This window comes from Argiope bruennichi, chromosome 3 (assembly GCF_947563725.1).
Source record: "Argiope bruennichi chromosome 3, qqArgBrue1.1, whole genome shotgun sequence".
In the NCBI taxonomy this organism is placed as follows: Eukaryota; Metazoa; Arthropoda; class Arachnida; order Araneae; family Araneidae; genus Argiope; species Argiope bruennichi.
The window spans coordinates 66,592,682-66,608,564 of record NC_079153.1 but is presented as its reverse complement, the minus strand read 5'-3'; the positions used below and the strand labels follow the sequence as shown (position 1 = coordinate 66,608,564).

At 26.6% G+C, this 15,883-nt stretch overlaps 1 protein-coding gene across 2 annotated transcripts in view; it reads left to right on the top strand.

Moving 5' to 3' along the window:
• Positions 1-15,883, top strand: part of LOC129963732 (dachshund homolog 1-like) — a 238,170-nt gene that overhangs the window by 117,539 nt on the left and 104,748 nt on the right. For both annotated transcript variants that reach the window (XM_056078259.1, XM_056078258.1), the window contains one exon: positions 13,438-13,663. In XM_056078259.1, the coding sequence (XP_055934234.1) occupies positions 13,438-13,663 (226 nt within the window). The remainder of the gene's footprint in view (positions 1-13,437; positions 13,664-15,883) is intronic.

The following is a 15,883-nucleotide window of genomic DNA, read 5'->3' as shown; positions in this document are numbered from 1 at the left end:
TTAAGATAATTTTTTTGTCATTTTTTTTTCAACAGTAAAAAAAGCAAATACACTGTACCTATTGTAGTTTTAAAATACACACTCAAGTATTTACTTATAATAATTTAAATCAACGATTTCACATTCTTTCTTGCTTTTACCTTTTCTCTTTTTTACTGGTATTTGCCGTAAAAATCTATCAATTTAGCTAATGGTCAATATTAGCATTTTCTTTTGACTCTTCGTCTTCTTAACCAAATAAAAATACAAAGAAGGAAAAAGAAATAGAAATAGAAAAAAAAAAGCGGCGAGGAAAGAAATTGGAGAAGCAACCGAAAGGTAAAGTACATAAAAGTATCGGTCGCACCTTTAATTGAGAGCATAAATCCTAGCTGAGAGCTTAAACTTTATTAGCTGTCAAAACATGTTCCTAATCAACCTTTCTTTCAAATTTAGTCACCCAATAATTCATTAAAACAAGTCACGTACATGAGGGAAAAAAGAGGAATGTATTAAAAAAACAACTCACAGAAGTCTCATTAGATTAGCTGTCTGATATTTCGTTAAAAACCATGTCGACGTATTTCAATTATCAGTGAAGAAGTTTTCAAGAAATTTCATTTCATTGTCTCGATATTTGAATTTTGAAAGCAATGCTATGCTTACCATTTATGAATTGGGTTCATTCAAGGCAATGTGACATTGATAGAATCGTCTGCATCTTTATTTTCCATGGAAAGTGAATGTTTTTCTTTTTTGACGAGAATTGTAAGATTGTGAGGGCCATCTTGGTCTGAGTGTCAGATTGATGAACGGGCTGTCGGGTCATTTCAAACGACTTCACTCATCTGTCTACTGGCTTCGCAGAAATTGTGGTTTCATTTACGGCTTTATTTTGTGGAATGAGTCGCATGGGCAATGGAAATGATTTTGAAGTCTGCTAGAGATGGATTTTTCTAAAAAAGAAGAGAGGAAGAACAATAGTTGATTTTAAAATTTTTTGTAAAGAAATTAAGAGCTATGCAAATCTATAAAGAAATGCTATATTATTATTTACATCTGTTTTCCAATTAAAATATCACAAAATTAACTTAAACCATTTATATGAAAAGCTAAAATTAAATGAATAATATACCAGTGGAATATTTTTAAAATACTACAAATCCATAGAATCTACCCATATGAGAATTTAAAAGAAATTCGAAAAAACAAGAAATATATATTTGTTAATTTCCACATTTACAAGTAAATAAAAAACTTTTTGAATTTCTTTAATTATTGGGATTAAAGATTTCCTTTAGTTCAGTAGTCATTTTTCCTTACTTATTTCAATCAAATTTATGTTATGCCATATTCTTGTTAAAGTTATACTTAAGGAAAAGTTAGTTTAAAATTGATATCATTTTTAAGGGAACGATCATTTTTGTAAGAGAAACTTAACTTTAAAAAAAACTTAACTTTAAAAAAAAGTTAGTTTAGAATGAATATCGTTATTCAGAGAACGAAAATTTTCTTTAGTTCAGTTGTCTTTTTTTCTTACTTATTCCATTAAAATATATTTTGTGGCATATATCTTTAAAGGATAAAATTTTTTAAAAAGTTAGTTTAGAATGGATATCGTTTTTAAGGATTGCAGTGTCCACTGAATCGATTTTGAGACTTATTTTGTGAACTTTAAAAATTAAATGAAGTTTTATAATTTAAGAATTCAAATATGTAAGAAGTTTATATTTATGTATACCTTCATTAAATATTATTTAATGTTAATAATGATATTTTACTTGCGTTTTAATGAAATAAAAAAGACAAAAATTACATACATTCGAAGATTCATTTTTAGAAAACACAAGAACAAATTATCTGAGCCCATTTCTTATTACCTCTATATAATTTTGATATATATGAAAAGAAATAGATTTCTAACAAGAATTTAAGATAAATAGAATAGATTAGAATTTAAGATAGATTAGAATAGATTTCTAACAAGATTTCTAACAAGAATTTATTTCTAACAAGAATAAAAGATTTAGAATTTTAATTCTACATAGTGAACTTTTTATAAGGAAAATTTGATATGATCTAAATTTTAACTGTAAAAAATTCACTTTTTATTTATTAATTTATTTCATTACTGTATAAAACTATTTGCTAAAATAAAAACCAAATATATATATATATATATATATATATATATATATATATATATATATATATATATATATATATATATATATATATATATATATATATATATATATATATATATATATATATATATATATATATTGTTTTTCAATATTGGTATAAATAAACTTTTGTGTTTATTAAGCCATTAAAAATGTGTTTTTATTTGGTGATTAATACATTCATGAAATGAATTGAGTTGTCGGTTCAAACGACTTTGCAACAAAAAAAAAGAAAAATCTATTTAGAAATGCCATTTCGCTTTTAGAAATATTAAATTTTGCATCTTTTTCAACTTTCTACTTTAAAGAATTAAAAATATTTTCCATTTAAATAGTAACTGTAATATTTCTTCTTATTTGATTCCTTTTATCAACTTGACAGGTAAAACTGTTTCTGTATACCTCAGAAAGAATTAAAAACTTTTTTGTCAAAATATCAGTTTCTATGCATCCCTTAATAACTTCAAACGAAAGCACGAATAATTTTCTTTATGTATTGCTGTAAAAGAATTCGCTAATGTAAAATAAAAATTTTCAACATTAGATTCATTATAGGTTTTCCTTTGATCAAACAGCTATAGAAATAATTGCTTTAATTAATAGAATAATAAAAATTATTCTTTTATTAAAGTTAGATTTAGAATTCTACTTCACTCAATGGAATTTTTAAAATACTAATTTCAAATGAGAATGTTCATATTCGAAACTTTTCGACTTTTTATCTCTTTTATTTAAATGCTATTCCCTCTTCACTTATTTTCATGGTAAGAATTAAAAATATCAAAGCTAATGAAATTTTGAGTCTCATTATTTCTTTGTCGGAATTGAATGTGCTGCATTAAATAAAATTTTATTATTATAAAGGCTATAAAACATGTATTTTTAATATCGTAATGAAAGGTTTTGTATTTCCACGTTCATATAAATATGGAGAAAAAAATGAATAATTTAAGTATAAATGTTATTTTGGTATAAATTTTAAATACTTAGTAACATTAAAATTTTTATGTTACCATATTATTCTCAGTTTTGCATACATTGAATCGATCGTTTTATATGTACTTCATCACTACTATGCATAATAATACATCGAAACACATTTTCTTTTTTAAAAGAATATTTTTATTTAAAAAGTAGGTTTATTGACCTATTTATTGCTTTTTTTAGTTTTCTTTTTATAAATTAAGATTCATATTTAGAAAAATACTGCCAAAACTTATAATTTTTTATAATTTTTAATTGAATTTTCGCATTGAATATTTAGTGTACAAAATACTGAAGGTCTGTCTCAAAATTGGCAATATTTACATTGAAGAATTCACATCCTCTTGGGCTTTTCATAAATCATCTTCTTTTTTAAAAATCAACATAAAAAATATGGAAAATGTAATATATTTGACCCAAAAATTCCTGCAATATGTACGCAAGATCGCTGGAATATGCATATATTTGGCATCCATATAACTCATTCTGAAACGGAATGGTCTAGATTTATGAACCATTCGCAAATAAATTGATTTTATTCAAAATTGCTGCTTTCAGTTTGTTTTGAACAAGCAGTTAATTGAAAACCTCCATTCTTCATAGACAAAATCCCATTTGTATGGTATATTATCTTGGCAACAGGTTAACTGTAGATTTATGCTCTCCAACCTGCTCTTTGGCTGCTTTTCCCATAGCTCATAACTCACAACTTACAGCAAATGTATTTCATGTTCTTACTTTTCTTTTTAACTATCTAAATTCGACAGAGACAAGAGAAAACGGAAAATAAAAATAAAAATCCACTTTGTTTTCTTATCCTCCCTATGCCCGAGGTATGAAGGCAACTTAAATATCCATTCCGAGCTAGATATGACAAGCACAACCGCGTAGGTTTGACGCCAGCCCTTGGCGTTCGTTGACAGTCTCCGTCGGTGGTCCCATCTCACTTGGCTATCAACGTCTCGGGCTTGGCGAACTTTTGACTCCCGCTCGCTGCAGGGAGCAATAGGTTTGCCACGGAGATGATACACTGGGGAAGAACGTCGCCAAGAATATTAATTTAATTAATTGGGGGTGGAAGTGACCGGGGAATTGGCAAGGGGTCACCTCACCCCAGGTAGGAGGACAAGGAAAATTGCGACCCAAGATATCAGCATGATGTATATTGATGGTATATGAATATCTTTCAATGTTTGTTTGAATTGGTGTATGGTTATTGCTATTTCCTTCCAATAGAATTTTGTAATTAGGTTATTAAAAATCGTTTTAAGGAACTAATTAAACTATTTGCGTTGACTATTAAATATTAGATCGAATATAAATCTTAGAAGGTCTAGGTTAAATTTTATTGAAAAGAAAATCACTTCAATTTGCAGAAATGTCTATCGTATAATTCATATATCATTAGAAAATAAATAATTAAATTAAAGAATGGAATGCAAAGGAAACAATCATAAAAATTTAACAAAACTTAACGAAATCGTTTGAGAAAAAAACATTAATTTTTTTTTTTTTTTTAGGTTTAACAAATTTACTTAAGAGTATTCTGCAGGAGAGCATCATTTGCTTTATTAATTTTCATCCGATTCATTATAAATTAAATAAATTGTTTAGATGTCATTTATCTAAGAAATTAATAATAAAAGAATAATTTTCCCCAAATTTTACCATGTAATGAATAAAAAAATTTTAAAAATAGTTTATATGAATCTAATGCTTACCATAAATTTAACTTGTTATAAAAGAGAAGAAAAACATTCATTGAAATATTTTTTTTAAATTTTTACTAAAATATAATGAAATTTTATGATCATCTGATTTTTCATCAATCATGGCTGACTAACAAAAAAAAAATCATTTATTTTTCTTTTTAAGTGTGAAAAATTCCTTTGACTTTAGCATTATACCATCTATCGAGAAGCAGTTCAAAAACGCCTTAGAAGAAACAAAGAACAAAAAATGAAATAAATGTCTTGAAAAATATTTTCTAGAAATTCGCATGGGCAAAATCTGTGTCTTCAAAAGAAAAGAAAAATGCTTTTCAATGCATATAGTTGGATTTATCAGAATTATTTTGCTGTATGATAACATTAAGATCTTTTCAATATTTTGCTCAGAAATTTTGCACTTCTTTTCAAAAATATCCTTGAGCTAATCGAAAATTTATAATTTTTCAGAGTAGCCAACAAATAAAATAAAAAAAAAACATGAAAAAAATTCCAAAATTAAATGTTAAAGCTCTGAAATCACAAAATATAACCTATTTTAAATCAAACATTGTTTTTTGTAATAAATTACGAAGCAATATCTAAAAGTACAAAGAAAAAACTATTAATTATCTGTTTTTATAGCAATGGTATCTTTTTGTAGTCTTATGAAAAACTGGTTTGATGTCCAATTTTTTTAGTTCATTATGTCGAAAGCATTTGAATTCATTTTCAGTTTAGATTATTAAATGATTTTATATCATAATGTACAATTATTTTTGCTTTCTAGTAAATAAAGCATAGAAAAAAATATTGTAATCGCAAAATAAACAAATAAATAAAATAAAATAAAAAATAAAACTTGAAGATTTTGATGGATCTCCACGTTTCACTTCACCGAGACGAAAAATTAAATTTTGAACTTATATTAGTCAGTCTATCTGTCTACGGACAAAATAACGCAAAAACGCTTACCAATGAAATTTGACATTGACCTTCAATCAAATTTGTATATTTTTATCAAATGTTGAACGAAATTCATTCACAAGAAGCCTATCTGTTCAAATACATGGTAACTTTATAATTACAAAACACAGAGAACAAAGTAAATAAGATTTCGTTCTTAAGTTTAGCATAATATAGTATAGTATAATATAATATAGTTTAGCATAATATAATTATCAATTTTTAAACCCAATATATCAAACATTCGGTTGTCTGTCGGCCTGAATTTTCGTAACGTATAAACATATTAGCTCCTATAATCAATGACTTAAATCATTGAAATTCGATATATTATTTTGGGATTACTACTGTGATACCATGTTAAATTTTGGTGTCAATCAATCGGTAAAAAGGTATTCAAAATACATTCGCACGATAAATTCGATAAAAATGCTAGATTCATGAAAAAAAAAAAAAAAAACCTATATTTTGTAAGTATCATTCATCGCAGCCTTACCAATTTTATGCGGGAGTAAGGGGGTAAAAAATTTATTCGTGAATATGCAAAAAAATTTCAGAAAGTCAACTCCCACGGATTTTAAAATTGTGGTCTGCAGTTCTTAAAAATTAATTATCAAATCCTGTTTGACTGCATTTATTTGATAGAAAAGGTTTAACCCTTTATTAACTGAATTATGTTGCCATCAATTTTTCAACTTCATTTTTGCGCTAGTAGTTAAGTTTTCTTGCAGAATAATCCGAGGGAACCCAAGAAAAATATTTTAATTAATAGAAATATCTTAATTAATTTAATTATTAATTCAATATTTTTAATTCCTACTTTTAGCTTATACTGACTTCTTGCTATTTGGGTTACATTCTCCGTGTTCTTTAGAATATCATCAGCAAAAATTGTCATATTACGAAGATATAAGCCAGATTTAAATGGTACTTTTAAGTACCGTCAGTAGGGTTAAACCCTATATATTCATGATATCATCGAAATGCATAAATATTAGTCTTATTTATAAACTCAAGTTTCGGAAAACTTATCTTTTCGATTTAAACAAATGATTGTACAGGAAGTGAATGATTAGAATAGACAAATAAAGCGTGGAATATACTGCGTCTTTATTTTCCTTTGAAACATACTTTGCTCATTAGCGATGGTCAAAGTTTTGGAGCTTCAAATTTTCAATTCATAAAATTTGAAACAAATGTTTTTGTCAGAATTCTTAGCATTAGTAATCATAGATAGTAGAAGAAACAACTTTCATTGAAATGAATTAAAATTAAAAGGATACGGTACATCAGAATGCTAATTACAATTAGTATTCTTGCTTGTAATTAGCAAGATATATGATGCAATATACAGCTAAAAATAATGAAAAGAAATTGCTTTTAGAAATAATATATCGGGCAAAAAACTACCATTTCTGTCTACCTGTTGAAGAAAAGTGACTTTTATTTGTACTATTAATAATTTTAATAGCTTGAGTTTTTAAAAAAGTGTTTTTTACAATCCTTTACACTGTGCCATAAATCAATTTTAAAAAAATTACTACGCTTTACGAGGTTAAGTGTGTAATTCTGAATGAATTAAAAGCAAAAATGAGCAGTTGTTTAGTTAACGAAATTTATTTTTACGGTAGTCTTAGGTAGTTTTTTTTTCCCCCATTCTATTTTGCTTAAGAATGATTTGAATATTATTGGATTAAGAATCATTTGGTACGCCTGTATTAAATAATGCTCGATCCTGTATTGAATACTGATTATATCTAAGAAATTACATTTTTTCTATTGTTTAAGGCTATTCTTTCACTGAGGGTTTTGACGCCGACTTTTTCGTCAAACCAGTTTCATACAGTTTGTAAAATTCATTTAATACTAAATGCAGAATTTTCTCATTCTTTAACAGAAAAATACTTTGTACAGTGACTAATAATTTCTATTTGTTATTTTGTACCTAGTGGTCTCATGTTAGAGATTACATCATTTATTAATAGATATCAGCAGATATTTAATGTTTTTAGAACATTTTACGAATAATGAAAAGACAATAAAATATTGCAGGTGTTTTATTTGCGTCGTTTCTTACTATCGAATGCAATTATTGTAGTACGGCATATCCATATATTAAACAGATATAAATTAAAATTATTGAAGTCTTCCTTAAAAATACAGTACAAATGTTCAGATTCAAAAATATTTAATTTTCGTCAATAGCCGAATTATATATTCTTTTTTATAAATGAAATAGTCTTGGGAAAAAATCGATGTTGCAACATTGTCTGAGCAACTAATAATATTTATATTGAAATGTCTTGAACGCCTTTTACATTTTATACTATTTTATGATAAAATCTCTCATTGCTGAATAAAATGAAAAAAAAAAAATTCTATCTTTCGGGCTTTTTTTATAATTATTTTTATTCATTGATTAAACTGCGAGATTCATTGTATTTATTTATTTCCTGGAATTTTCTCATAATAATTGATACAGTGTGATAAAAATGATTAATAGATTTCAGTTGTGATTTAAAATTTCTTTTTTATAAAATGACTAGAAACTAAATTTGGTGCATATTTTCTTCTTCAGTAGAAAGAGATAACTGGTTTTTAAACTTTTAATTAAATTCTTAATTAAAAATTAAACGAAATTTTAAAGATTATCTTCAATATTTTTGAAATGTATTATAGTACAAAAACTATTTTTATGGCACTTTAAAATTCAAAAAAAATAACCTTTTTAATTATAATAATTTTATTTTCAAGCATTTTTCTGTAATTTAAATTTTTTAAGAATATTTTTAATTACACTTTTTGACAGTTCTTTTCATTGTTTCAATTACAGAATTTCGCACGATATTGAATACAATTTGTTAATGTAGTGTATCCTGCTATATATTTAAGAATAGATTTTAAAAGTAAAATAAAAGAGAAATCAAGCCCATCCGTCATCATAAATAATTGTTCGAGTAGCCCAAAAATATTTTTATTTAATATAAGCAATTTATTTACTGATAAATAAAAAAAGTATAAAACTAAAATAAGAAAACTTAACTAATAATACAGAATTCGAATGCTGAATCTGGAACTGAAATGTAGCCATTTAAGGAAACAGAAACTTCTGTTCGGATTATAAATAGGAAAAAAAAGTTTAAGCGCGACTATAAATAAATTATACTCTTTCTTGGGTCCAAACAAAGCTAAAATATTATCATCCTATGATTCTTCATGATTGAAATGCGAACCTCCTTTAAATTTTTAATCTGTTTAATCATTAATCTGTTAAATTGCAGTCATAGTTGCTTCAGATTAATTATATACAATATTTAAGCAATTAATAATCTGAAAACTGTATGAGCTGACATTTTTTTGAAATTCAGTAGTGGCGGAAAACGGCAAATCGTTCAACACTATAGAACCCAAAATACTCCAACCTGTGCGAACACCCTCCTTTCACTGGCAGACCTTCAAACCTTGCATGAATATTATACAACTTATCAATAAAAAGTTAAACAATAACAATAATACTAAGTTAAAAGGAAAAGAAGAAAAAAAAAAAGACCATCTTGCACCTGAGCAAGAACTGGGCGTATCTTTGCAAAATGTCAATCTCCCCAGCAATCAAAACGCGCTCTCTGAAAACATCAAAATGACAGTGTTATTGATGTCAGGTTAGTTCTGCCTTTGCGAAGGCATTTCTCCCATGCTTTTGAAGAGACAGATTTGACAGATGTAACGAAGTGAGCACTCAGTGAGGTATTTGACGAACACGGGCTCCTCGCCATGAAAATAATTCGATTTTTAGATTAGTGTCTTTTTTTTTTAACCAGTGATGACGAACTCTTATCTTTAAACGTTATAAGAATATTAAGTAATCATGTGGATAAATATATTTGTTTTGTCGTTATTCATATTTATATTTTTATTTTGATAAATTATTTGCAAAAAATATATCTGTTTATAATTAGATTTTTCATTCTTTGCAGTTATTCGGATAAAATACTTTATAGTTGATTTGGTAAAATAACTAGATAGAAAAACTATGGATTAAATTTTAGCCGAATGTTTTATTTCTTTCATTGAAAAAAAAAATCTTGATGCGAAATTTTACGTATCACCTTGATGATCAAATTCTGGAAAGAGCGTATCTGATTAGTGACTGAACATTTTATGAATTTGAAACAGGGAAATAACTCTCATTTCGAAATGCAATATATAAGATATCACTGATTAAACATAAGGAAGAAGCCAGGAAACACGTGGAGACATATGACTATGCTTAACAGCTGAAAATGGCAACAAGTTTTTTTTTTTTTTTTTGAAAGACGCTAACTGTAGTTAAAGATAGTTTTAGTTAAATTAATTTAAGGATTTATTACTTATATATGTAAACATATTTTAGCAGTTTTGTGGCCGAATATGACGAAACTTAAATGTTTAACTCCGATTTATTTTAACATGGGAGGCATAATTTGTATAGATAAAAAGCGGGAAAAGATGCATCAGCCTACAATGCTATAGAAAAGCAGACATTATTCCCTTCGGTGATTTTACTATGAGATTTTGATAGGAACTTCTTTGGCACATGTCGAATTAGGAAAGGGAATTTTAGGTACCTTTAAAAGAATGTTGTAAGCATTAAGGATTTTTATCCCTTCTCTCGGAGCGTGAGAAAATGCTGAGATCAGCAGTTTTATGGAGCTCGTGTAGAATTAATCAAATAAAGGATGGAAATCGAATCAAGAAATAAGAGAATTAAATTATATGGGCAAAATTAAAATTAAAATTAGGATATGAATTAAAATTTAAATTATATATATATATATATATATATATATATATATATATATATATATATATATATATATATATATATATATATATATCATAATGCACATCATTAAACAGATATTCCAAAATTATTTCGTAATCACAAAAACTGAATTAAAATAGGTAAAATGCAGGATTCAGGTAAGACAATCAATTTACAATGCTTTATATTTATACCACAGAAAGCGAATCACGTTTCACATATTTCCATTAGAATTTTAAAAAATGTATCGCCAATTTTTTTTTTTAAATGATTCAATATTTTTTTGAGCAAATGTTATTACGATTGTCATTGTGACTTTGAATATTTCGTTAAAGATTCCTGGTTAACTGTTTAAAATGGAATTTATTTTCATTTATAACTAGTAAATGTAAAATTTTGTATTCATCTTCCAATATTAGAAACAATTTAAAATCTTTTACCCAAAATTACTTTTTTTTTGCCATTTATTTTCTGCCCTGAAAGAAGTAAAGATTAGAAAAGTGAAAGAAGTCATGATTTAGACATATACTTTGAGCATTACAACATTTTCATGAACTTATAAGTACCCAACATTTATCTAATTCTCATATCTTTGTAAATTTTTTTCCCAAACAGCTTTAATTCATAGCCTATAGTCATAGCCTATAATCAAGTTCATATTTATGAGCTTCTTTCATTACTTTAGATCTGTGTATAAAATTGACGCTTTAGTGTATTGCATCTACCCTAAAGGCAGATATAAAAAGTTAGGTAAAAGCAGTAAATTGTTATCACGTCAAAACCGCCAAAATGATAATAACGTTAATTGTATGAAGTCTGTTCTGCATGACTTAATATTTATCATATCATTATTTCATTCTTGACAATTCAAATTTTGCAATAAACAAACCGTCTTTCGAGTCTGATTTTTGCCGGCATCGAGAAATATGTAATCTAATACGTAATTTTTATAGTTTTAGTGGAAAATATAAAAAGTGAAATTCATTTTTTAATTTCATAATTTATATCAGTGCCTCTCAGAATAGCCGTTCTGGTTTAAAGGAGAATGAAAAAAAAATAATCGAAATCAATGTTTTCATCAATTTTTTTTTTCATATACAAATCATTGATGTCGGTGTTGACAAGTTCAAAAGTGTATCAAAAGATTTCTGCGTGCACAATTGTATTGTATCATGCCGACTATCGTAGTGGAAGAGTTAGCAATGATTGTCTGGAGAGAGAAAATGCCTTGATAGTGTACATAATTATATCTATTTAAAAGACGATTCTATGTCAGTTTCAAAAGACGATTCTATATCAGTTTTTTATAGTTCAACACGTGATTTATGTTCAATCACTTAAAAGGTTTTGTGAAATAATTCAAAATTTGAAAAATGGCAGCGGAACTGTGAAACATGTTTCAAGACAATTTATTCAATAGTTAAAGGCATTTGCGCTTAAAGATTCAGCAAGGAATTGCAATTGGAATTTTCTTTGCCAATAATATGTGTTATGTCTTCCTTTTTTCTTATTCTTGCTTTTAAACGAACTGAAAATGGTCAATCTTTTTCAAGGTATCAGATCACGTTAAATTGAAAAATAGAGTCAGCGTAATAAGTTTCATTTATATATGTTGCAACTAGGAGCAAAACTTCTGATCTTAACTATTGTGGTCAAGCTTGTCGGAAATTATAAAGGAAAATAATCTGCTTTTATAAATAATGAAAAATTTAATGTATTTTATATCATTTATCGCCTTTGAAACTATAATATAATTTATCGATGTCAGTTCAGGGGAAGTCTACTTTTTCAGTCCCCCTGCCTCATTTTAATTGATTTATGAAGAAATATGAATAGCTTAAAATATTTTTTGAATTTGTTCAATTTGTAACTCTTAATAAACGAAACAATTAGTATATTCGTTATTTTTCAAAGACTATAGCTATAATTTGACTAATTTTAGAGAATACATTTTTTAAATAGCAAAAATGAAAATTCTGTCGCCTTAGTGCTGTAGAACCCGGTCATCCTGACCAATTACTTTTTAACCAAGTCGGTAATAGAAATTAAACTATCTTTTACGTTTTAAAATAAAAAAATTACCAAAATCCCATGAAAAGATATTTAATTGACATTGGAATAAAAGTCCATGATATTCCTCTTGGAACGCAATCATTGGTTAATCTGCAAAGTATTTAAGGAAGAAAAAATACACTTTACACTTAAAAATACACTTAAACACTTTAATATAGACGTGAACAACTCCCGCACATTTTCTTTAAAAAATGTACCTATATAAATGTGTCAGAAAATTTCAAACTGAAATATTTTTAAAAATGCAACAAAAACACAGTAATTTTCGTAAAATTTTAAATCGGTAATGAATTTTTTTTAATGTTAAAAAAAGCAGTTTAATTTTTGTAATTTCAAATGAAAAGCTATATTTTTTATTTGATGACAATTTTGGAAAATTTTGTCGCCAAAAAAATCATTATTTAAAATTTAGTTTCATTTTTTTAAACCAAATTTTTGATTATCCGAAGTGATTACGGCACAAGTGATAGTCGAGCTTCTACTGCACTAATAAACGAATTAGAGATATTTATTGTAATCTTTGGTGTTCTTTACAAATATTTATATTTTGAAAATATAGAGTAAAAAAAAAATTTAATCCTCCTTAATATACAATATACATTTTATTTCTTTATTTTTTTAATTTGGGCACTCAATACAACATCAAATCTTACATATTTCAGAACCACAAAACATATTATCTTCAGTTTATAATAAGTTACGATGAATGACGAAATTTTTAATAAAATTTTGCCCCTTACAGGTGACCGGCTGGACAAACACATGATGCCCAACGGCTATGGTCATCCAGGCACGACAAGTCATCTTTCTCCTCTACCCTTCATGGCTCTCAATTCCTCCCACCATAACAGTGTCATCACAGGAGGCGTTTCCATGGCGACCACAGCCTCCCACTCATCCCACCCCACCTCTAGAGGGGAAGTCACGAGGGAACGACAGATGGGCAGTGATGTCATAGCCTCCACAAGGTAAAAAAAAATCGCATTTAAAAATTATTTACCTTTAATTATTGTATTAAATAACCTGGGGATATCAAATATATAGTTGTAATTCTCAATATGGTTAATCTATAATTATTAATACTAATTAGGCTTTTAAATCATTAATTATTAAAATTTCTTGAGGTTAATATGAATAATAATCGGATTTTATTAATATTTACTGATTAATTGCATTGTTCCTAACTTAACCATCAGAATGAGAATTTAATTTTCAATGTTTTATCACCGTCCTATAAAAATACTGACTTCTAATACAAAAATATCTTATAATAATACATTTTGTATTGGGTAATTTAATCTGTTTTTGCTGTATTAGCAAATAATTTTAGTAGTAATAATTATTGAAATAGAATTTGCATTAAAATATTCGAATTATTCATTTTTGAAAAGAGAGAAAATGGCAAACTATGGATATTTGAAATCGTATCCGATTTTAGCAAAGACTTATCTGATTCTAGATTTGACTCAAAGTAATGACTTATCTGAGTGAAAAATTGGAGGTAAATATTTTTTAGGAAATAGAATATTATTGATTACAAGGAAATCACATACATTCCTTTAGAAATTATTAGATTATTTAAAAATTCTAGCCAACTCAAAAATCTATAATTCTTGATGAATTTAACACATTTAAGAAATATTTTTCTTAAAAAGGCGTGAAATAATATCATCAGAATGATAGTGAAATTCCATCAATGAAATAACAACATACATAAAAAAATTACTCATGAAATCGGGGAAAAAATAGAATAGTTTCATTTATGAAAATTTAGATACTTTCCAATGCTATTAAATATCTTTTGAAATTTGTTAAAATTTAACATTTGTTAACTTTTAACATTGCAATTCTTCTATTATTAAATTTTTATTATTTGAAATTTATAAAAGTAATAAAAAGAACCATCTGTAAAATTTATCGATACCAAATTAAGAATATTTATATCTTTCGCAATGAAATTAAAATAGAATGAGTATTAATTAAACTTCCAGAATTTGTCCCCTGTTATTTACTGGAAATACCATGTATTTTGTTCCATCTTTTTATAGTATAGAAAAGAAGAATAGTATAGACTTCTTTGACTTTGACTTGACTTTTCTATACTTTCTTATAGTATAGAAAAGTCAAGAATAATTCTCGTCTATATACCATTGAATGATAGGTTCCAAAATTTTGCAGAGATTTACAGTTTTGGATAAAAAATTATGTGCTATATTTTATCCATTTAGAATATTGCTTTTCTGAGCTTCATCAATTGCATGCAAATGAAAAGGCATTCCATATAATCAATACAATGTCGAATATGGTTCAAAATTTGATACATATTTATAATTTTGGTGATAAATCTATATTCTAAAATCAATCTATCTTGTTCATAAATGCACTTTTTTATTGTACATTATTTTCACATGCTAATTGATTAACAGACAGATTTCCTACCGATGGATATCATCAAAATTTTGATAATCTACAATTTCCATTAAAAAAAAGTCCAGTTTTACCTTTCTAACTTGTTCTGTTTTATTATTATTATTATATATAAATTAAAACAAATTGATATTATTTATTTTTATTCAAAATTTTCTAAACCGTGAAGTCAAAAGATCGAGGTCGAATTTTTTGACGGTGTCAATTCTTCCTTCCTATAAATTGTTGAACGACTGCATTATCTGCAAGCATTCAATCTGGAAATGGATATGGTTAAAAACTTCTTACGTAACTACAATTTCGGTCATAAAATCATATGCCAATTTTCATCCATGTTGCTCTATTGCATTTTTGAACAACTATGCTATTGACAGACGGACAGATTTTCTGCTGATGGAAATTGTCTAAAATTTGTCTTGTTTTAAAATTTGAGAGATCTGCAATTTCAGTATGAAGAAACCAAACCACAGGCAAAATTTTATCTTTCTATTGTGTTTCATATTTTAATTATCGTGTTCATAAAGTGGTATCAGATAGGCTTAGTTTCAAAAATAATTTTTTTCCTCAGACTGATCTAAAGCATAAAGATTTGTCCAAATATTGAATTTTTCGACGAATCGAAATCAAATTTTTTTTTCAACGATTGCTATTTTTTCTCTGTATACAGACAACTGTATGTTAGACAACTAACTGTATTAAAAGCTGCTACCTTTGCGATAAAGCAATTTCATTTTTAATGATTTGACCTTCAACAGAATGAC